At 45.2% G+C, this 23,140-nt stretch overlaps 1 protein-coding gene across 1 annotated transcript in view; it reads left to right on the top strand.

Annotated features, from left to right (window-relative positions):
• Window positions 1-23,140, top strand: part of KPNB1 (karyopherin subunit beta 1) — a 29,200-nt gene extending 6,060 nt beyond the window's left edge. The window contains exons 5-22 of the mRNA XM_041001708.1: window positions 1,879-2,031; window positions 4,062-4,121; window positions 5,841-5,930; window positions 6,145-6,255; window positions 6,814-6,915; window positions 9,309-9,533; window positions 11,097-11,288; window positions 12,772-12,902; window positions 14,265-14,412; window positions 14,675-14,746; window positions 15,939-16,083; window positions 17,044-17,126; window positions 17,584-17,691; window positions 18,026-18,169; window positions 18,280-18,385; window positions 18,807-18,921; window positions 19,425-19,586; window positions 20,219-23,140. Of these exons, the coding sequence (XP_040857642.1) occupies window positions 1,879-2,031; window positions 4,062-4,121; window positions 5,841-5,930; window positions 6,145-6,255; window positions 6,814-6,915; window positions 9,309-9,533; window positions 11,097-11,288; window positions 12,772-12,902; window positions 14,265-14,412; window positions 14,675-14,746; window positions 15,939-16,083; window positions 17,044-17,126; window positions 17,584-17,691; window positions 18,026-18,169; window positions 18,280-18,385; window positions 18,807-18,921; window positions 19,425-19,586; window position 20,219 (2,148 nt within the window). The 3' untranslated portion in view covers window positions 20,220-23,140. The remainder of the gene's footprint in view (window positions 1-1,878; window positions 2,032-4,061; window positions 4,122-5,840; window positions 5,931-6,144; window positions 6,256-6,813; window positions 6,916-9,308; window positions 9,534-11,096; window positions 11,289-12,771; window positions 12,903-14,264; window positions 14,413-14,674; window positions 14,747-15,938; window positions 16,084-17,043; window positions 17,127-17,583; window positions 17,692-18,025; window positions 18,170-18,279; window positions 18,386-18,806; window positions 18,922-19,424; window positions 19,587-20,218) is intronic.

The raw sequence follows: 23,140 nt of genomic DNA, 5'->3' as shown, positions 1-23,140 counted from the left end.
TTTTTAAGATTTATTTTATTTTTTATTGGAAAGGCAGATATACAGAGAGGAGGAGAGACAGAGAGGAAGGTCTTCTGTCTGATGATTCACTCCCCAAGTGAGCGCAATGTTCGATGCCATGCCGATCCGAAGCCAGGAGCCTCTTCCGGGTCTCCCGTGGGGGTGCAGGGTCCCAAAGCTTTGGGCTGTCCTCGCCTGCTTTCCCAGGCCACAGGCAGGGAGCTGAAAGGGAAGCGGGGCTGCCGGGATTAGAACCGGCGCCCATATGGGATCCTGGGCGTGCAAAGCGAGGACCTTAACCACTTGTGCCACCGCGCTGGGCCCATTATTCTTAATTAAATCATGTTGAAGATCAACTTGCTGTGAAGCTTTGTAAGTGAGATTGCTTTTTCAATTTAGAGCTTACATTCTAGACTTACATAAAATTTATTTATGTTTACTGGAAAGGCAAATTTACAGGGAAGAGGAGAAACAGAAAGATTTTCCATCTGCTGGTTCACTCCCCAAGCGGCCATAATGGCTGCAGCTGAGCTGATCTGAAGCCAGGAGTGTCTTTCAGGTCTCCCTTGTGAGTGCAGGGTCCCAAGGCTTTGGCTGTCCTCTGCTGCTTTCACAGGCTACAAGCAGGGAGCTGGATGGGAAGTAGAGCAGCCAGGATGTGAACTGGCAGCCATATAGGATCTGAACACATACAAGGCAAGGTTTTAGCACTGAGCCATCACGCTGGGCCCAGATCCTGTACTTGTAAAGTGATGGTATTCTCATTGAGAGAATTCCTGACCTGATCCTCTCCCCAGTCCTCTGGTGCAGTCATTTACTGCCTTACAGAAAAGTTTGCCAACCCCTGAATAGTTGATTTAGCTGTGGAAGCCATAACACAATATTATTTTATTTATTTTAAAGAATATTTATTTGACAGGCAGAATGACAGGGGGAAAGAAAAGATGTTCTATCCACTGATTCATTTCCCGGATGCCTGCAAAAGCTGTGGCTGGGCCTGAGCAGAGCCAGGAGCCAGGAATTTCATCCAGGTTTCCCACATGGGTGGCAGGAACCCAGAAGTTCAGACTTCATCTGCAGCTTCCCAGCTTCATTAGCAGCAAGCTGGATTGGAAGCCAAGTTGAAACTCTGCATGAGACTCCTGCATGGGGTATAGGCATTCTAAGTGGCGGCGCAACTCGTCTCGTCACAATTCCTGTTTCACAGAGACAGTACCCAGATGTCTGCAATAGCCAGTATTGCGCCACACTGGAAGACAGGAACTCCATTTGGGTCTTCCACCTGGGGTGGTAGGAGCCCAAGAATAAGCACCATCTTCCACTGCCTTTCTAGGTGCATCAGCAGGCAGCTGGATCTGAAGCAAAGCAGCTAGGGCCTGAACTGGTACTCTGATATGAGATGCAGGCATCACGGGTAGATGCTTAACCCTCTGCCACATTTGGGCCCCAACATGATATTTTAGATGCAATCCTTTCAGAACATCGCTGCTAAGACTGGAAGCCTTGGTGTCTGTTCACCTGGAGTTTCTGATGGTGTGCTCAGGTGTTCATCTTGGCTCTCAGCTCTCCTGAGCTTTACTTCGATGGCCAGGAAAACCCACCAGGTTGCCATCTTCTGCTTTTGCACAGAAGACTGGGGAAAGCCAGTGTTGCCCAAATCGCAGAGGCGAAGCTAAGGAGTTCCACTGGCTCAGTTCTGTTTGGACCACCAGTACAGGGTGGCTGTATTGGCAGGTGGTTTGCAGTGCTGCCCTTATATGGGAATGAGAGGGAAAAGATCACAAAGTCAGGATGCTCAAATGGATTTTACAGTTAAAAGGACTGCTGATTAGCCATGATCACTTTATTGTAGTCATTGCACTGCTCTGCTCGTTTCAGGACCCAGAGCAGCTGCAGGATAAATCCAACGAGATTCTGACGGCCATAATCCAGGGGATGAGGAAAGAAGAGCCCAGTAATAATGTGAAGCTCGCTGCTACCAATGCACTCCTGAACTCACTGGAGTTCACCAAAGCAAACTTTGACAAAGAGGTAAGGTTCCTTTGAAAAGAGATGCAGATTTAGAGGGTGTTTCCCCCCAAAAGTGATGATTTAGAAAGTGTTGTCTTGTTAGGAGCTAGAAACAAGCCTATGTTTCCATTCTAGATAAAGGTTTATGAATCTGAGGTCTAAGTCTTTGTAAGCTCAGGTGAACGTGTGAGACTAGTTTGGGATTGAAAGAAAAACTAACAAGCTAAGCTGTTTGATGTGTCCTTCTGGAGGGTGCTTTTAGAACTGTAAAATTGGAAGTTTTTGTGTTTTTGTTTTTGTTTTTTTTACGCGAGAAAAAGGTCATCCATCTCCTGTTGCAGGAGGCCACAACCTTTGTTTCTTAAGATTTATTTATTTTTATTGGAAAGGCATATTTATAGAGAGAAGGATAAACAGATCTTCCATCTGATGATTCACTTCCCAATGGCTATAGTGCCTGGAGCCGAGCTGATCTGCAGCCAGGAATCATTAGCCCCTTCCATATCTCCCTCGTGGTTGCAGCGTCCAGGACCTGGGCCAGCCTCTGCTGTTTTCTTAGGCCTTAAGCAGGAAGCTGGATGGAAAGTAGAGCAGCTGGGACACAAGCAAGGATCTGTATGGGGATCCAGTGCTTGCAAGGGAAGGGTTAGTCTGTTGAGCCACCATCTCATCCCTTTTTTCTTTGTTTGATTGCTTGTTGGTTGATTGTTCTTTAATACCTCATAAAAGTGGGATCATACAGTGTTTGTCTTTCTGTAGCCAGTTTGTTTCACATACAGTGATCCTCAGGGTTCATGTATGTTGTAGCTTTGAAGGCTGAATCATGCTTATCGTAAAGATATCATGTGGGTTGCTTTCTCATTTTGGCTTTTGTGAATGATGTGCCTTTTCGTGTGTTACACACATCTCTGAGATCTCAGTTCCCTTGACTGTGTCCCTGTGAGTGGCCTTGCTTGCTCCCATGGACTGCTGTGTTTTTGTGGGTATTCTTGTTGACATTTTAGCTGGGTTTTTGCTGTTTGTTGGCCTTGTGGTGGGGTTTCTTTTATTATTACTATTTATTTTGTTGACCTTTACGTAGTTAATTAGTTAATTAGGGCATAAAGGGTCAAAGACTACAGGAAAGTGGGTAAGAGCATTGTTTGCATATTCTCGCTCTTTTTTTTTTTTCTGTAACTGAGGGAAGGGGAGAGATAAAGGGAGAAGCCCCACCCAACCTCCCAACCATCCCAGGGTCCCAATGTGGGGCATGCTCCAAGGGCACCATTGTGGCATTTTCTAAGACAAGAACAATTTTCAGTTTTAATTGATCACAAGACAGTTTTTCCTTTTAGATCTCAGGTAGCTGAAGAGGTTCCTCACTGCTCTTATCTGTCATTTGATGGCTCTTGGCCACCTTGCAGAAGATACTTTTTATATAAAGATTTATTTATTATTTTCATTGCAAAGTCAGATACACAGAGAGGAGGAGAGACAGAGAGGAAGATCTTCCTTCTGTTCAATGATTCACTCCCCATGTGGCTGCAACGGCTGGTAGTGCGCCGATCTGAAGCTGGGAGCCAGGAGCTCTTCCAGGTCTCCCACGCAGGTGCAGTGTCCCAAGGCTTTGGGCCGTCCTTGACTGCTTTCCCAGGCCATAAGCAGGGAACTGGATGGGAAGTGGGGCCACCGGGATTAGAACCGGCGCCCATATGGGATCCCGGTGCATTCAAGGCGAGGACTTTAGCCGCTAGGCCAACATGCCGGGCCCCAGAAAATACTTTTGATCTCTAAAATAAGGCAGATGTTTCATATCTTCGATTTTGACGTGATTTACATCTTCCTATCTACGTGGTAAGCGTGTGAATTGAGAGGTTAGGGATCCCCTCAGAATTACAGTGACAAACACTGCGGGTAAACTTCCTAGCCTTCGCCAGGCTGTGACTGTCTGGGCAGGAGTTGCTGGCGACGATAGGAACGTATAAGACCCTGGGGAGTGAGAGGTTGTACTTAGAGAGAACCTGAATGTCTTCCTATTTCTGATTTCCTAATTATCTTTATTCTTCCTGCAGTCCGAAAGGCACTTTATAATGCAGGTGGTCTGTGAGGCTACACAGTGTCCAGATACGAGGGTAAGTGAAATCCTATGGAAAAATCTCATGCCTTTCCCTCTGAAAAAACAGTTTGGATACACAATTTGAGAGAGAGAAGGTTGGAGGAATAAGAGGATTGGATTTGCTGCTTTATTGCTACAGGTTATCCCAGGGCTGGTCTTCTAGCTGTAGTCAGTGAGGTTGGTTTCTGTTGCCCTAATTTGAGCATGTGAAAGTTACAGCTTCAAGCTGAATTAGCACTAGAGAATTTTGCTCTGCACAAGTCTTCCCCCCCCCTTTTTTGAAATTTATTTTTATTGGAAAGGCAGATCAGATTTACAAAGAGTAGCAACTGAGAGAAAGATCTTCTATGTGCTGGTCCACCTCCAAAATGACCACAGTGGCCAGAGCTGAGCTGATCTGGAGCTTCTGGATCTGTCACACTGGAACAGGGTCCCAAGGCTTTGGGCCTTCCTCTTTTGCTTTCCTAGGCTACAAGAAGGGAGCTGGATGTGAAGTGGAGTAGCTGGGATATGAACCAGTGCCCATATGGAATCCTGGCACTTGCAAGATGAGGATTTAGCCATTGAGCCATGGCGTTGTGCTTCCCCCTCCCCTGAATAGATATGATACTTGTATTTTATTTTATTTTTTATGATATTTGCATAGTTAGGAATAATGTATGCCCTTGTAGACCACCGAGTAGGGTGAGGGGTCAAGGAATGGGGAAAAGTGAATGAGATCACTGCCTCCAATCTTTTTTTCTATGTCTGGGGAAAGTAGGGAGAGGGCAGCTCCTGGCATCCTAACTGCATCCGTACCCATCATCCACATCAGCCTACACACACACTGGTGGTTTCTGTTGCCTGATCAGTTCTGTCCCCAACCCCATCTCGGTATAAACCAATGGATGCTGAGGCCTAGCCCAACCCTGCCCACCACACTTTGGGTACCCTTATTTGAAAGGCACCACTCCCCAAATGGCCACGTGTTGCAGAGCTGGGTCAGTCCAAAACCGGAAGCATAACTGCTCTTTCAAATGGATGTGTGTACAGTGCATCCTCTGCTGCCTTCCCAGGCACATTAGAACAGCACTACACTGAGAGTAGAGTACCTGGGGCCCAAACTGGCACCTATGTGGCTACCCATACCTAGGCTATATCTCTCTCTTTTTTTTTTTTTTTTTAAGATTGATTTACTTATTGGAAAGTCAGATATACAGAGAGGAGGAGAGACAGAGAGGAAGATCTTCATCTTCCGTCCAGTGTTTCACTCCCCAAGTGAGCGCAATGGCCGATGCTATGCCCAGTCCAAAGCAAGGATCCAGGAACTTCTTCCGGGTCTCCCACATGGGTGGAGGATCCCAAAGCTTTAGGCTGTCCTCGACTGCTTTTGCAGGCCGCAAGCAGGGAGGTGGATGAGAAGTGGAGCTGCTAGGATTAGAACCGGTGCCTATATGGGATCCCGGGCATTCAAGGTGAGGACCTTAGCTGCTAGGCCACACCGCTGGGCCCCCTAGGCTATATCTTTACCCATTACACCACAGTACAGGCCCTTGCACTGGTGTCTTTAGGAAAGGGAAGGAATGTAAAATTGGAGGAGTAAAAAGAAGCTTGAGGGCAGAAATGAGTTCTGGGAGAAATGAGAATGTTACTATGTGTGTCCCAGTGAGCCCTTCAGGGTGTTAACTCACTTGAATTGAGTATGTTTGCATATAGTGTTATTTCAATAAATTGTGTAATAATCTGCTCTCTACAGGTACGCGTGGCTGCTTTACAGAATCTGGTTAAGATAATGTCATTGTATTATCAGTACATGGAGACATATATGGGTCCTGCTCTTTTTGCAGTAAGTGTCTTGATTTTGTGTGATTGAACTTGTAGCTGGATCCCAAGTTTGGTTACCTCTGTAATGTAGCTATTACGTGGACTGAGGAAGTTGTTGAGTCTGAGAGTTGTTGGTGCTTATCAGTAGGCCCACATAAGTAAAATGTGTTTAAAGAAGGGTTCTAACCTGAATCGGTGCTTACTTGGGATCTGGGGTCTTTGTTTTTCCTCTTCAGATCACAATTGAAGCAATGAAAAGTGACATTGATGAGGTGGCTCTTCAAGGAATAGAATTCTGGTCCAATGTTTGTGATGAGGAAATGGATTTGGCCATCGAGGCTTCAGAGGTGAGCTGGGAGCTGTTTTTTGGTTGGGTATCACCCACTAGTCTCCATTCTCCTGGCAGAGCTTCATTCTGAGCAGGCTTAGAGGGCATTTCCCCCTTATCCTCTCAGAAGGGAGATCCATGAATTGGGCATCTCCTGTTTTGGGTCATGAGTGTGATGTGATTTAACTAAAAGCACTGAAAGGAGTACCCTGGATGCAAGAGGGCAGCAGGCTGTCTCAGTTGACCTAGGTGATGCCTGACGCTCACTCCCTTTCCAAGGTCCTGATGCATGGTTCCAGCATGGAACTGGTGAGAGAATCACATGTAACTTCTCTGCATCGCTTGATGCCGAGAGCACTTAGATGTCAGGTTGCTAATGTGAATTGAGCTTGTGAAGATGTTGCCTGAGTCCTTTAAAGTAGATACATAAACCACCTCAAAGCACCTCCGTGAAGGAGCCCCTTCAGAGGTCACAGTGATGCGTGGGATCACCATGTAGCCCTGCACTTTGCTGTCCGAGATCCTGAGCCGCCTCTGCTGGTACCTTCTAGCTTGTTTGTACTCTGTTCCTCCTTAGGCTGCAGAGCAAGGACGCCCCCCTGAGCATACCAGCAAATTTTATGCCAAGGGAGCACTGCAGTACCTGGTCCCAATCCTCACGCAGACACTGACTAAGCAGGTGAGTTCTTTGCCAACCCTTAAGTAGGTATACTGTGAAACTTCACTGAGGTTGGGTTGATTAGGTGAAGTTGTCCTGGCAAGCCAGCGCAACCCATCAGCTGGAGCTGTGTTCTTGGGACCCTGAGCTGAGTGTGTGATCTGGGTCTGAACTACCTGAATGGCTTTCAGCAGGCACAGACCACACACTAACTAGGTGTCTTACCATGTAGACTGTCAGAAAAGATGTTTGAGGCTTCTCAAATATCTGTTCCTTCTCTGTCTAGATGAGGATGAGACAAGGTACAAAAGCACTGTCTGCCTGCTTCCTTCCTTCCTTCCTACATCCTTTGTCCTTTTACCTGTTAAATAACTTTAGCACTTGAGCACCAAAACAGACCCCAAAAAACTATTCCAGTATCTGGGATCCTTTCGGTTACAACAAAATACACATATTTCTTAAATGCCAAGATTGTATATAAGCTGTTCATATGGGACTCTGACCAACAAAAGTCTTCTGATCCCGCAGGATGATTTCCTGAAAATTGGATGTAGTGAGGAAAGGGCAATTACCTAAGCTGTCCGTCATTGTGCTATGTTTTGCTTGACTGGGTGTATCATGAGATCACCTGGCACCTGCTTTAAGAAGCTTCTGTCTCCTCGTGTGTGTTATATGTGTGTTATATGTGTGTTATATGCCACAGTTGTGGCAGTGCTCTCCAGCACTGGAAACTTGGAGCATTGTGGAGGGTCTTCACTACCAAGGAATATGATGATTGTTTTGGGGAGGGTCTACCCAACTTCATATAGCAGTACAGAAAGTAGAATACAAATATTTGGTTTTAGATGGCCTGGATATTTTCTTCCTTTTCTGGATAAGTCTTCAGTTTCACTGTTGGTTTGTTTTAAAGAAAGAGAAAAAGACAGAATTGCAACGGCCAGGGCTAGGCCATGCTAAAGCCAGGGGCTTCATCTTGGTATCTCATTTTAGCAGCTGGGTTGAAAATGGAGCAGCCAGGATGTGAACCAGTACCCATATATGCAGGCGGTTGCTTTACCTACGTCACCATAAGCCCTCTGTTTTGTAGTTGCTACTTTGTTCTCCTTGTTAAGTTTTTATTTTGAATTTTATGGTACAAGTTCATAGAGACTAGGATTTCAGTACCCCCTCCCCCGCCAAAAGCCACCCCCCCAGAACTGATTTTCTCCATGTTGCTACAGTAGTCCTTCATAAGGAGTCATGATTCCATCAGTCTGATATTTAAATGTGCCTGACATTACTGGTACAGAAAATGTGGGACAGCCCAGCATCCCATTGTCTGCACATTTCCAACAGTTTCATTATTTTTTAGTTTGTTTATTTGGAAGAGGGGAGATAGAAATTTTCCATTGCTGCTGGTTCATTCCCAAGATGGCTGGAGATGGCTAAAGCCTATAACCAAAAGCTGAATCTTAATTCTTGTGTTATGTTTTTAACATTAGTGTGTTTTACTTGAGTTATATGGCAGGATGGGTGAAACAGAAAAGTGCTTCATTTGCTGGATCATTCCCCAAATGAGCACAATGGCCAAAGCTGGGCTGGCACCAGGAACTTCTGGGTCTCCCACATGCGTGCAGCAGTCCCAAGTCCTTGGGCCATTCTCGCTGCCTTTCCAGGCTAATTCCTGGGAGTTGATCAAAAGTGGCATTCATGGGATGTTGGTGCTTGCAGGTGGCAGATTAGCTTGTTGAGCCACCATTCTGACCCCAAAATAAAGCAGGTTTAATAGCACATCCCAAAGCTCTAAAAATCATCTTTCTAGTCATTGACTTCCTTTCTTTCAGTTTTATTTTAAAAGAGTGACAATGGGAAGGAGGGGTCTTTCCTTTGTTGGTTCACTCCCTAAATAGCCTAAAAAGTCAACTGGGCCAGGCTGAAAATAGGAAGTCACTTGGGTCACCATCTGCTGCATTTCTGGGTACCTTTACAGGAAGTTTAATGAACATGGAGTGCTTGGGCTTGAAGAGTATGAATTTTCCAGTGGCAGCTTGACTTGCACCACAAAGCTACTCATGTGCATGTATGAAGTTGGGCTTTGCTGGATGTAGGCAGTTAGTTTCTTGTTCTGTGTGGTGCTAGGTGGAAATATTCATCTACTGGTTTGCTCCACCAAATAGCTGCAATGGCCAAGGGTTCTGCCAAGCCAAAGGAGGAGCCTGGACTTCAAACCTGGATTAGTTTGGCTGTCTCCCACTACTTTCCAAGATGTGGTTAACAGGGAACTGGATCAGAAATGATGCAGCTGAGACATGGGATGCTGCCGTAGCTGCCTAATGTGGTGCACCACAGCACCAACCCTTACACACTAAGCTTAAGTGGGAGTAGTCAGACTTTTTAGCATTAAAATGATTCTTACTGCTGTGTCCTTTCACTAGGATGAAAATGATGATGACGATGACTGGAACCCCTGCAAAGCAGCAGGGGTGTGCCTCATGCTCCTCGCGACGTGCTGTGAAGATGACATTGTCCCACATGTTCTCCCCTTCATCAAAGAACACATCAAGAACCCAGACTGGCGATACCGGGACGCAGCAGTGATGGCTTTTGGTTGTATTTTAGAAGGACCAGAGCCTAATCAGCTCAAACCACTGGTTATACAGGTAAGTCTGGGAGAAGGTTGGAGTAAAAGTTGAAGTAGGATTTTTATTTTTAATGACAAGTCCTATGACCCAGGAACTTGGAAAAATATAGAAAAGACTAAAAGCATTCCCCTTACTTATCCAGGGTCCTCTTGGTCTTTCTTTGCAACTTTGTTCTGTGTGCACCACAGGGTGGTGGTTTTAGGGTTTTTTGTTTTGTTTTGTTGTTAGGATGGAGATCTTAACTGTGAAGATTATTTTGTAACTAGTGCTGTATCCTAAATATTGCTTCAAAAACTGACGATTAGATTATTTTTGCATTCTCTGGACATTTGTGTAATAAGGGTATACTTATTGGAAATTTGAGGGTGGTGCATATACAGCATGGTTCTTTGGAATGTGACATGTGTCCTGATGCACACTGTGATCTGCCTGCAGCCTGCTGGCAATGTCTGCCCCACAGCAGAACTGGGAATTGGTGAAGGCAATGGAGTTTCTTTTTCATAATTTACCTTTATTAGTTTGATGGATACTTCCAGCAGGTGTTTTTCATTTACCAAAGACTCTCACTGATACTTTTAATTAAAAACATTCATCAGTATTTCTTTTGAGGTAGCAGTTCCCACGGTTTCTTTCTTTTTTATTTGTGGGACAGAGGGGCACTGAGCTCCCATCCACTGGTTCAATCCCCAAAATGTTTGCAACAGCCAGGCCTGGGCCAGGAGGGAGCTAGGCAGTGAGAACCCAGTATAGGTACAGCATGTCAGTGGCAGGACCCACAATTTGTTTTTTTTATTTTTTTTTTAAAGATTTATTTTTATTATTTTTTCATTGGAAAGGCGGATATACAGAGAGGAGAGACAGAGAGGAAGATCTTCCGTCCGATGATTCACTCCCCAAGTGAGCACAACGGGCCGATACTATGCCGATCCGAAGCCAGGAGCCTCTTCCGGGTCTCCCGCGCGGGTGCAGGGTCCCAAAGCTTTGGGCCGTCCTCGACTGCTTTCCCAGGCCACAGGCAGGGAGCTGGAAGGGAAGCGGGGCTGCCGGGATTAGAACCGGCGCCCATATGGGATCCCGGGCGTGCTAGGCGAGGACTTAGCCACTTGCGCCACCGCGCCGGCCCAGGACCCACAATTTGTAATAGCAGGAAACTGGAATTGGGAGCAAAATCTGGCAACCCAGTTTGGAATCTGGGTTTCAGTTACTAGGGCTAAATTTTGCCCTTTTATTTAAAACTGGTGAGGTTTGTTTTTTTTTTTTTAAGAGTTATTAATTTGAAAAACAGAGCTATACAGTGGGAGAGAAAAGGAAATAGCTTCTTTCTGCTGGTTCACTCCCCAAGGGGCAAGCCAAAGTGAGCAGTCTAGAATGCTGACACCGTGGGTATAGTTGCCCAAGGATTTGGGCCATTTTACACTGACTTTGCAGCCACATTAGTAGGGAGATGGATCAGCTGGGTGCCTATAAGGAATACTGCCAGTGTATGCTGTGGCAGCTTAACTAGCTACGCCATGACAGTGGCCCTGTCTTACCTTTTTGAAGAACAGGATGAATTTTAATCTTTGTTTTGTATTTGTGTAGGCTATGCCCACCTTAATAGAATTAATGAAAGACCCCAGTGTAGTGGTTCGAGATACGACTGCATGGACTGTGGGCAGAATCTGTGAGCTGCTCCCTGAAGCTGCCATCAATGATGTTTACCTGGCTCCTCTGCTGCAGTGTCTGATAGAGGGCCTCAGTGCTGAACCCAGAGTGGCTTCAAATGTGTGCTGGGTAAGTGGTCTCTTTTTTTTCTTTTCCTTGTAAGAGAAAAGGAGGTTGCCTGAGCCAATGCAGGAAAGTAGGAGGTGTGGGGGAGAAATGAAAACACCTCACTGGAGGGCCTTTTTTTTTTTTCCCATAGTACCTCCTTTCTGATTCCCTCAAAGTGCGGGGGAGATGCCAACTGCAGGAGCCAATGGGAGTTGTTGACTCATGGCGACTGGCTCCCCAGTGACTTGCAACAGTCATGTAACACAGCAGAGAAGCTAGGGAGAGTTGATTTTCTGTCTTGAGTTGCTTGGGGACAAATTTTGATTAAGGTGGAGAGTTGCTTGTTACAAGAAACACTATTACTGAAAAGGGAGCAGGAGGGAAGGAGGGTAGGTGGCCTAAATACTGAGTCAGTGTAGGCTGTGTGTACTGTGTTGGGATTTTGGGGGAATGGCAGAGGAAGTGCTGATAAGAGGAGTGGGGCAGGAAGCATTTGTGCAGATGCAAGGTGCACAGGTGAAAAGACAGCCAGTGAAGGGCTCCTGCTTAGAGATGACCCACAAAGACCACAAATACCTAATGTGGTTCAAGACTTATAATTTCAGGACCTACATAATGGTTCCATTGGCTAGTCTTCCCACCTTCAAGCACTGGGATCCCATATGGGTGCTGATTCGTGACCCAGTTGCTTCACTCCCCATCCAGCTCTCCATTTATAGGCTGGGAAGGCAGTAGAGGATGGCCCAGAGCCTTGGGACCCTCCACCTGCACTGTAGACCCAGAGGAAGCTCCTGGCTTTGGATTAGCTCAGCTCTGGCTGTTGCAGTCACTTGGGGAGTGAACCAGCAAATAGAAGATCCACCCTCCGACTGCCACAGTGGCTGGGCCAAGCCAAAGACAGGAGCCTGTGACTCGGTTATGAAGGGCTCAAGCACTTCTGCTTTTTTAGGCATATTAGCATGGAGCTAGATTAGAGTGTAGCATTCATGTGAGATGACGACATTGTAAACAGCCAACTCACTTTGTCACATTGATCGCCCCTGAATATTTCATTTTAAAGGTAACATTAAGTGTTATCTTGAGGTCATGACAGAAAAGATTGAAAGTTCACTAGGATTTATTCATTTTAAAGTCAGCTAGAAACACTACCCAAGATGCTTTAAGGGAAAAATACGTAATATTGGGATGGGTTTTGTTTTAAGATGTATTAATTATTTATTTGAAAGAGGTAACAGTAGGAAAGACACATGCATCTGCTTTGTCACTCTGGCTAGCCCAAGTGTCCAGGGCTTGAGCAGGTCGAAGCCATAGCGTCATCTGATCTCCCCTGTAGGTTATCCTCCACAGCTTTTCTCTGCATACTAGCACGAAGCTGTAACTCCTGTAAGCTCTTGACTGTTTGAGGTGCCTGTGTTCCTAGTGGTGGCTTCACCCGCTGCGCCACAATGCTAGTCCCTAGACTGAGGGTTTGCTTCACAAGTAATATGAGACTTTTGTGTTACAGGCCTTCTCCAGTTTGGCTGAAGCTGCCTATGAGGCCGCAGATGTAGCTGATGACCAAGAGGAACCAGCCACCTATTGTTTATCGTCTTCATTTGAACTCATTGTTCAAAAACTCCTGGAGACCACAGACAGGTAACCTCCCCCATACAGAAAGTTGTAGTTCCATGGTACCAACCTACTGTTGATGGGGATAAGTAGCTTAATCATGAAAACCTAAGGAGACAGGTGAGGACACCATGTGCTCTGGAGGAATCGGTGTGTCCTCCATTAGATGATTTGCTTACAACAGTGGGGAGTAGCCAACATGTGGCCATCTAAATTCCATGAAGTGATTTGGTCTGGTCCTGCCAAAGCAACCCCAGCTAGGCCTAAAGTTAAACAAATCTATAGTAAGTTTGTTTGTAAGTTGGTAATTTTGTAAGGCTCAAAAATGATGGTACAAATGTCCAGTGCCCTTGGCAGTTGGCTTAAATAGAGATTGGGGATATGCATTTTAGCCTACAGTGAAGATGCTGTGCTCTTTGTCAGAGTGCCTGGGTTTGATGCAAGGCTCCTGGCTACAGCTTCGTGCTAATGTCGGCCCTGGTTGTAGAAGTAGTTGAGTCCTTGCATCTACATGGAAGACCCAGATTGAGTTCCCATCTCCGTAACATCAAGTTATTATCTGAGTAGTTATGAGGACATCTCCCACTTTGCATTCACCGAGAGAGGTCATGAACAACCTTCAGCAAGGAGATGGGGAAGAACTTAGTTAAGCTTGGAAGAGTTCATGCTTAGTCCCTTCCTAATAGTTTAGTTCACAAAACACAAAGATTAAAGGTTGTCTCTAAATCTTTGACACTTTCATAATCCCACTACATTTGGACACAGAAAGAAAAAAAATTGAAACATTGTCCCAACCACTTTCCTCCATACCTGACCTCTCCCACCCTAATCAGGGTCCTTCATGGGTGTGTATCCCTCTCAATTATCTAAACAATACTAAAAAGAAAATTTTATTAAAAAAAAAATTAAAAACCCATTAGACTCTTGACCTCGTCTTGCCTAATCCTGATTTACATTTGAGTATGAAGCAAAAACAGGCTATTCCTACCTTGGAATTGTTCTTTTTACAATTACAACCTGGAGATTTTTTTTCCAGTTTCCTTTATGGAGTAATTGATCTAGCTAGATTCTTTCACTTTGCAGTACTAACAGTTGTTGTCAGGAGCATTTGATTAGCATTAGAAGTAGTAACACTCACTGAGTTTGATCATCACACCGAATTATTAACTGTCTTTAATGATATTGTGAGAACAACTTGGACTGATAAAACAACCATTGATGAAAACCCTTTGGGAAGTTGGGTTCTTAGATGTTGTCACCACATCCAAACCAAGTCTGATCCTGTCAGGTTTTGAATTCTTGGCTTTGGCCAGTGTGTGTATTACCTTTTTGCCTCTGTCCTTTCTTGGTTGGTTGTGGCTTAAAGATTTTACACTGCATTTCTTGTAGACCTGATGGCCACCAGAACAACCTGAGGAGTTCTGCCTATGAATCCCTCATGGAAATCGTGAAGAACAGTGCCAAGGATTGCTACCCTGCAGTTCAGAAGACCACTTTGGTCATCATGGAACGGCTACAGCAGGTGCTTCAGATGGAGGTGAGTCAGCACTTGTGGGTGTTGGTGCAAGGGGCAGTGCCTTGGACACACAGTTCTGTGGTCAAGAATGGTGCTTGTTTTCTTGGATGTCATGCTTGTACAAAACCTGTTACAGTCGTACAGAACTGGTTTACTCACTCCTGCAGTATACTGTGTGTGTGTTGCTTTGCTTTACTTTCCTATATTAGTGAAGCTGACCTAAACAGGGTCAGGAACACTAACAAAAGTTTCTGTTTAGACCATGTTTTCTTTTTTCCAATAGTCACACATCCAGAGCACATCAGACAGAATCCAGTTCAACGACCTTCAGTCTCTGCTCTGCGCCACACTGCAGGTATGCCGATGCTTCAGCGCTCCTCAGCAGCACCAGGGAAGAGGCTCCTGATGTCGCACACAGAAAGCTCTGCATTTGCAGGCATTGCTGATCAGAAGAAGCTGTTCTCAGGAGTAATTTCCTGTCTGTCCAGCAAGATCCAGCTTGTTTGCATAATAGGATTACTTAGTGTGTGTTGGTTTCTTCTGGCTCTATAGTTAGTGTGTATTGGCAACTTGTAGTCTTCATTGTTAGGTTGTACAAACCTGGTCCAGTTAGATTTGTTGTGGTAGCTTGGTTAAAAATTAAGTTCTTGAGGGTTGTTGTGTGTTTTGTTTTTAAACATGTTCAGATAAATAATTTGTTTTTAAGGTCTTTTTTTTTTTGGAAGTAAGATTTACAGAGAGAAAGCTTTTCTAACTGCTGGTTTACTCTCTAAATGGCTGCAATGGCTGATGCTAAGCCAATTGGAAAGTAGGAGCTTCTTCCAGGTCTCACATGGGTACAGGATTCCAAGGCCTTGGGCCAACCTCTACTGCTTTCCCAGGCCACAATTAGGGAACTGGATAAAAAGCAGGGCTGCCAGGACCTCAACTGTCACCCGTAGGGGATCCAGGCATGTACAAGGCGAGGACCCCCTCTTTATTTATTTATTTATTTATTTATTTATTTATTTTTTGAGGTGTGGTTAGTAACTGGGTTTTTTCATCAGAGAAGATGTAGAATAGATTGGTTCTGAGGCTCACAAGAGAGCACCGGGGAGGACAGTGACTTGTGTGCTTGGGAAAAGTCAGTCTGGCTTCATTTTATCAATGCTGTTTGTTGACAAGTGTTTAATAAGGTTTGGGATATAAGAACAACTAATTATGATATTCTTTAGAACTGAAGTGATTTCAGTGTTATTGGAATGAGCCATAGTTAGAGACCGGCTGTTCCAACTCCTTGCTAATGCACCTGAGACAGTAATGGAAGGTGGCTGCCTGGGGAGTGAATGAGTAGGTAGAAGATCTTTATAATAACTCTGCATTAAAAAAAAAAAAAAAGCCTGACTCTGAGATGCCAGATGAGTGTATTGTCTGTGATTTGCACTGTCCAACTTCTTAAGTCAAAGTATGTATTTGACCTTCTAAAAATAGGTTATAAAAGGAAAAGGTAAAATGTTTTGGTTGGAGGGTTTGGAATTAACAGATCATAATTCTTACTCATTTCACAGAATGTTCTCCGAAAAGTACAGCATCAAGATGCTCTGCAGATCTCTGACGTGGTCATGGCCTCCTTGTTGAGGATGTTCCAAAGCACAGCTGGGTCAGGGGGCGTACAAGAAGATGCCCTGATGGCAGTTAGCACACTGGTAGAAGGTCAGTGGGCGGTGACTGGGCAGGACTGTGAAGAATGTCGGCATTTTAATGGCCTTTGAGAATTTCTGACTGCAGAAAGTATAGATCTCTGGGCTCATGATTCGATTAAAGATAACTGTACATTTGGAGCATTGCTTTGCCATTCTCAAAAGTAAACATAGAGTCAGTTTGCAACTAATATTTACTGGGTAAAATGTGAATTAACACTCTGAAGTTCATCAGATTCCTTCTGCCCATGAAGTCGGCTTGCTTTGACGTGTGCTATTGAAATTCTTTGCTTTTTCCAATAGGTGTTTGCCTATGCAAAATTGCCTTGGGGAAAATATATTTGAAGACTCATGAAAGGGTCATTAAAAACGACACTCTAGAAACCTAGAACAGTTCCTCAGGGGTTACCAGCAAGTGTGTACCCAAGTCCATTACTGAGGACTATCATCCTGAGGCTCACACCTTCTCAAAGCCTGCAGAGCCCGAGTCTCACGGAACTGGCAGAATGGGACTGCCCTGCACGGGCAAGGAGGTGAATTTGGCTCCTGTAGTGGCCGGCTTGGGTCTGAAGCTGAGTGTCACTGTTCTGGGCTGTGGCTTGTAGAGTCCTTGAGGCAACTGCCTGGGAGCCTGGGCTACAAAGGGGCTGGACAAGAGGCAGTATTTTCTGACTCAGCCAACCCACAGTTAACATTGTTTGAGGGGCCTTCCACTTTCTTATCTTGGCCAGAGGTGAAGTCCCATTCTGTGGAGCATTGGCATTGTCTCCAGGGTCTGAGAGTTCAGCCTTTCCAGCACCTGTAACCTTGGCCTGTGCAAAACCACTGTCTTCATGGTGGACTTGGTGATTGTCTCCTGCTTGGTTTACTGATATGGGCAGTGAGCACACTGTGAGAGAGCTAGGAGGATCATTTTTACCTACCTTTGCTTTCCTGTGATGCTCTCCTCTGCTAACCGTTTGTTTCATTACAGTGTTGGGTGGTGAATTTCTCAAGTACATGGAGGCCTTTAAACCGTTCCTGGGCATTGGATTGAAAAATTATGCTGAATACCAGGTAGGATGTGCTTTTGGCACTGACCTTGGTGTCACTGTGGGATCGAGTGCAGCAGCTGTCTGTAACCACCGTGATTTCCCTGGCACTGGTCCAAAAGTCAAACTTCTTTATTTGTTGCTGGTGTGCCTGAACCAGGAGTGGTTGAAAGCAGTGTTGGCTACACCATGTAAGGAGCACAAGAATGAGTGTTTGCCCAGAGGGTACTAGCATAAGTGCGACACCAGAATTACCCAATCAGCTCAACTGTGAAGAAAAAAGCCAGGTGGTTCTGCCAGCACCGTCCCTGGTGAATAGTTTCTGACTTGGCAGTATCTAGAAGATCCCTAGTCTTCTGCCATGCTGCCTTTAAAATTAATCTCAGCAAAGGGAGAATTGTTAATTAACAGTAATAAAAGATCAGTGGATAGGTAAAACCGATGTCTTTCCCATGCAGGCAGCTTTCTCTGGTTGATTGCAGGTCTGTTTGGCAGCTGTGGGCTTAGTGGGAGACTTGTGCCGCGCTCTGCAGTCCAACATCTTGCCCTTCTGCGACGAGGTGATGCAGCTCCTGCTGGAGAACTTGGGGGTGAGTGGCCACACATGCGCTGAGCAGCCAGCCTTTCAAATCACAGAACTTCGGCTAAAGACTTAAGGAAGGGAGTTAATCATTTTCACAGATGATTCCAAAGAAGTGTTATAACATCAGTTATAGGAATGCATGCTTTGCTGTAAAAAAAAAACAAGAGAAGTAGATTCATAATCTCACTATCTGAGATTAGTGCAGCTAATTTTTGACGGGCATCCAAATAAAAATTAGTAGTTATTCATTATAAATAGATGTTTTGTGAATCTTAAGGATTCCCTCCCCTCTGGGGGGTGGAATTTGACCTCATTACTTTTCTTCCTTTTCCCCTGGTCAGAATGAGAATGTCCACAGATCGGTGAAGCCGCAGATTCTGTCAGTGTTTGGTGACATTGCCCTTGCTCTTGGTGGGGAGTTTAAAAAGTACTTAGAGGTTGTACTGAACACGCTTCAGCAGGCCTCCCAAGCCCAGGTGGACAAGGTAAGTGAGCATGAAGCAATCCTGTCCATCTTTAAATCTAACTCCATCTGTTGGCCAACAGCCACAGCTAATCCGTTTGATGGGGGGGGGGTGTTCTTTGTGTCTTACAGTCAGATTATGACATGGTGGATTATCTAAATGAACTAAGGGAGAGCTGCTTGGAGGCCTATACCGGAATCGTCCAAGGATTGAAGGGAGATCAGGAGAACGTACACCGTTGAGTATCTGACCTAGCTCCTTAGTCCCCACATGGGCTCCTGTAGTAAGGAGGTGGGAGGAGGGCAGTGTTGGTGAAGACAGCCTTCCTGAGAGGCTCTGGGGTGCATTCTTCTTTTTGCTGGGCTGCTTTGTCTTGCATTGAGAATTACAGGGAAGGTGATCCAGCAAGAGAGTTGGCAAAAGATGGAGCATAGGAGCTGCTTGTTCTCACAACCAGCTGTATTTGCTTATAGGAGGAAAAGAGGTGGACTTCTGTTGAGTTTGTCTTTATCCAAGGCAGAGTGGTATAGTATCACTACATGCAGCCAGCTGGTTTTCCAGCCAGATCCTTGAGGCCAGGGGTAGAAGAGGCAGACATTCTGGAAAGCAGGGTGGTCCTGCCAACTGTGTGGCAACTTCATGATCTTTTGTTTTATAGCTGATGTAATGCTGGTCCAGCCCAGGGTAGAGTTTATTCTGTCTTTCATTGACCACATTGCTGGAGATGAGGATCATACGGATGGAGTAGTAGCCTGTGCTGCTGGACTGATAGGGTAAGTGGCACCCTGCTGCCAGCGGGCCCTCCACATCTTTGCCATTTCTCCTCACTTATCTCTGACTCTGGTCAACTGGTCGACTCTGTGTAGGCTTCTCTCCTGAGCTTATGAGATATCATTAGAAGAAAGGACATGGGTTTCAAGTTCAAATGCTTGCATTCAAGGGCAAATGTTGGGCTTCTCAGCTCTACGATTCCCAGGAAACAGAGCTTTAGCTCAGTGTTTGGGATATCTGCCTGCCAGCACAGACCTTGGGAGACAAGAGACATGGCTCGTGTCTTTGGGTTCCTGCCACCTGTAGGGAACCTGCACTGAACCAACTCGTACCTGTGGTTCCAGACATTATGGGTGTTTCAGGAGTGAACCAGTGATAGACTCTATCTTGTATGTCTTTCAAAGTAAAACTACTCAGTAACCACTTAGCACTGTAGGGGAAAACCCAAAATATGGTCAGTAAGGGCCAGTGAGCTCAAGCTCAGGTGTGTGTGTGTTTTGCACAGGGACTTATGTACAGCGTTTGGGAAGGATGTACTGAAATTAGTAGAAGCTAGGCCAATGATCCATGAACTATTAACTGAAGGACGGAGATCGAAGACTAACAAAGCAAAAACCCTTGCTACCTGGGCAACAAAAGAACTGAGGAAACTGAAGAACCAAGCTTGGTAAGAAAGAACCTGTCTTTGCTGCTGTATCTTTTTTCTTGGGAAGGAGTGGTTTCTCCAGGTTGTGCCTGGCAAGGGCTGCTGGGAGTATTCTATTTGCGCTCCTTGCCATGTAGATGTTCTACCAAGCTTGACACCCCCAACTGTGCACTAGCGAAAGAGCAAGGCAGCTTTGCTGAGTCCAGTGTTTGATTCCTCATGAAGGTAGAAAACAGAACTTTCTATCCTAATGAAGCTGTCAGTGATGGCATTGCCCCACAGTTCTCTTCAGTCCCTTCCTCATGCCCTCCTCCTCCTGCAGTGTTTTAGACATAGCCATGCTCATACAAATGGCATCGAGTCAGTTTTCTGACCCCTGCTTTGAAATATGTTTATTTTCTCTCAACTATATTCAGTTACCATATTCCACAGATCTCAGTAAAAATTGGTTGCTTTGAGTTTTGCCTGTGCCTTTGATGTAGGGGCTAATGAAAGGCAGGTAGTTGGCACATTGCAAGAAAAGAAGCAGTCAGTCCTTGCAGAAGTGACAGATTGAGTTCTAGCCTAGAAACGTGTAACTATCGGTGTCAGAGGCATTTTGTTTTCTGGGTGGGTGTGTTCTCCAGGTTGACTTTTTTTCTTTCTCTCTTTAGATCTGTTACCATTGGGATGATAACCTGAGACCCCCACTGGAAATCTCCAATCTTTTGAAAAACCCGGAAGTGAGGAGTGTGCACGGATGCTGAATGTTTGGGAATGAGAGGATGAGTGAGTGAGGCTTGAAAAACACACCACATTGAAAATCCTGCCACAGCAGCAGCCGCAGCTGTTAGTGAGCTAAGTAAGCACTGACGTCGTAGAAAACCATAACATCGGCCATCTTGGAAAAGAAACGGATTGACGTGCGTGCAACAACAGAAAACAAGCTGTCTCTTCCCGGGAGAGGCTAGAAGTAGCTTTTCTGTCTGCAGCCAGTACCAAGCGGGTGACTGGTTTGGGAGAGGAGGCGGGGACTGGGTTCAGCTGTGGTGCTGGTTATAAAAGGCAGCCTCGCCTTTGCTACTGAGGAGAAAGACGGAGCCTGGCCCTCGGGCCCACCTCCGCTGTCCCTTTGCCACGTGGCCCAGTGTGCGTGCCAGCTAGGAGGAGAAGAGTGAGGGCGGGGTTTGTGCAGTCTGAGAATGAGTGTGTGTGAGTGAGGCGGTATCCACATTCTCAACTTTCAAGTCATTGCAGTTCTTTTTCCCAGAAAACAAGGGGTTAGATGTTGCATTGCATAAAACTAACTGAAATTCTGTCTACTGATGCAGCACAAGAGATGTTTTTAAAAAAAAAAGGAAAGACGCTCTTTAGGTTTTGTTTTGTTTTGTTTTGATTATTTTAGGGCAAACACTGACGAATGGTCAGAGCTCTTATCCTGGTCTTTTCATCAAGGCGCCTTTCCTAATATGGTTCAACTGTGAATGTAGAAGCGGGGGGAGGGTGGGGAGAAGGAAAACTCTGGAGTTAGAGGATATAGAAAAAATAAAAGTACAATTGTTACCAATAAGGAATACAAACTTCAAAAAACCCACAACCCAAACCAAAATTTAAATGCTCAGAATTGGTAGCACAAAAGTAAAGCTCTCCTGACCCCTACCATGGCAGTCTGAACGCCCCCAGGAAATTGTGCCAAAGAGTTTAAAAAACAACATACAGTAAGAGTAAACACACACAACAGGAAACTTTAGGTGATGATTTTGGATTGCAAACAAGGATAAATTTATGTTCAAACAATCTGATAAAATGACCATTTGGAAACTGCTTGGCCTTCTGTTTTATTTGATTGACTACAATGTTGTGTTGATCTCTTGCTGCAAAAAAAGAAGTGCGCATGTGTGTGCGTGTATAAACACACACACAAACTAGAAGTCTTGTGATAAAAGGGCACTTGAAAAAGGTTTTATTTTTCCACTGAAGTTGAAAATTAATAAAATGGTGTCAAACATTCCCCTGGTCACGCGCTTTCATATTTTTAAAAAGTGATGCGCTGTGCTTAACATAAATCAGACTTTACTACCTCCCTTCTACAAGGGAGCAGGGCACCCTGAATCTTAGGATCTTTCAGCAATAAGGAGGGATGTTGAAGAGCTTTTGTCTTCTTGGTTTTAATTATTAGCAGTTCTTACATTTTGAATATGCTGCTTTCCAAAAAAGGGGAGCTTTTTAATTGCTTCCTGGTATTTGCATGGTTGAAAAACAAAGCCTTCACTCCCACTGTCATTTCCATTCTAGCAAAGAAAAAATATGGGCTTGCTTATTCTATCTTTCTGTCCCAGCCTTCCATTTGTCAGTGGGATTGGCTCGGTTTTGGCCCATCTGTACGGCAGCATCTCTAATAGCTCTTGTACAGGGTATCAGATATTGTGCCTTTTGGTGCCAGGTTCAAAGTCAAGTGCCGATCTATGAACCAGTGTACAAAAAAAAAAAAGCCCAGGTGTTTGAAGGAGAGACACTCCGTTGTGAATAAAGAACTCAAACCAGCTCCTAAGCCCTAGGAAGAAGCGGTATTTGAGGAAAAGGATGCTATGTTAACCATTCCTGGTACCCGAGAGGGCGGGTCAGGGCTTAAGAAGGGGGCAGGACTAAGTTTGGGAGAAAAAAATCTGATCATTCCTCAGTGCTACCCAGTTCTGTCTTGTGTGGGCTTCTTAGCTAGACAGCAGGAGAATAAAGTACACCAAGAACCATAATGCAAACAAAACCATGCGTGTGTTTTGTCCTGTTTTGTTCCAGGGAAGCCGTTGGCGAGCGCTGTTAGCATTAACACTTTGTCCCAGAGCCACTCAGTGCTGGAGAGGAAGGAAGTGGGCTGGTTGGTCTTGGTGCCTTGCATATAACTCAGCACTGGTCATGCATTTACTCCTCTTTCCTAGTTATCTTTGCTCTAGTGGGTTTCCCGTCGTCTGGGTGTTTGTCCTTAATTGTACCACCGGAGATGACTGGATGCAGAATGAATGCATTCGGTCCCCTCCGGTCTGGGCCCTCCCCACCCTAGGCTGGGCACATTGCTTTCAGAATGTTGTTACCGTCTGTTTGGGAAGATGTCAGTGCAAATGTGAAGAAAACGGACATCGGACTAGACTTTTGATTTGCCACAGTGGCAGCTGCCTATACCAATTACATTAATTTTGCTTATCATTTTTCCTAGTTTCCCCTCAGTTCCCTGCCCCTTGTGTTGACATGTTGGGATTTTAGCTGTCAGGCTACTGTAATGCTGCCTTAGGGACTTGTGAAGGAGGGGGGGGTTGCTCACTACAGTGTTCCAACTTGCAGAACTGAGCAGTCTTTTCACTCTAACCATTTAAGAAGTGTGTTAGTCTGACCTGAAGAGAAACCCAAACACCATCAGCGTTTGATAGCCTCTTGGTTTTCAAAATGACTGCAGTCTGTATTTGGCATTCAGAATGCCCCCAGCATGCTGGTCTGTGATGGTAGTGAAGACCTGTTACAACACTTGAGCCTCACTTTATTAACCACAGCTGGTACCACCACCTCTATCTTCTAAATAAAGTCCGCTTTATTTTTATTTTCAA

The sequence above is a fragment of the Ochotona curzoniae genome, unplaced genomic scaffold (assembly GCF_017591425.1).
Source record: "Ochotona curzoniae isolate NIBS_2020 unplaced genomic scaffold, NIBS_Ocur_1.0 scaffold_2453, whole genome shotgun sequence".
Taxonomy (NCBI): domain Eukaryota; kingdom Metazoa; phylum Chordata; class Mammalia; order Lagomorpha; family Ochotonidae; genus Ochotona; species Ochotona curzoniae.
Note: the sequence above shows the minus strand (reverse complement) of the source record. Positions and strands in the feature narration are given on the sequence as shown.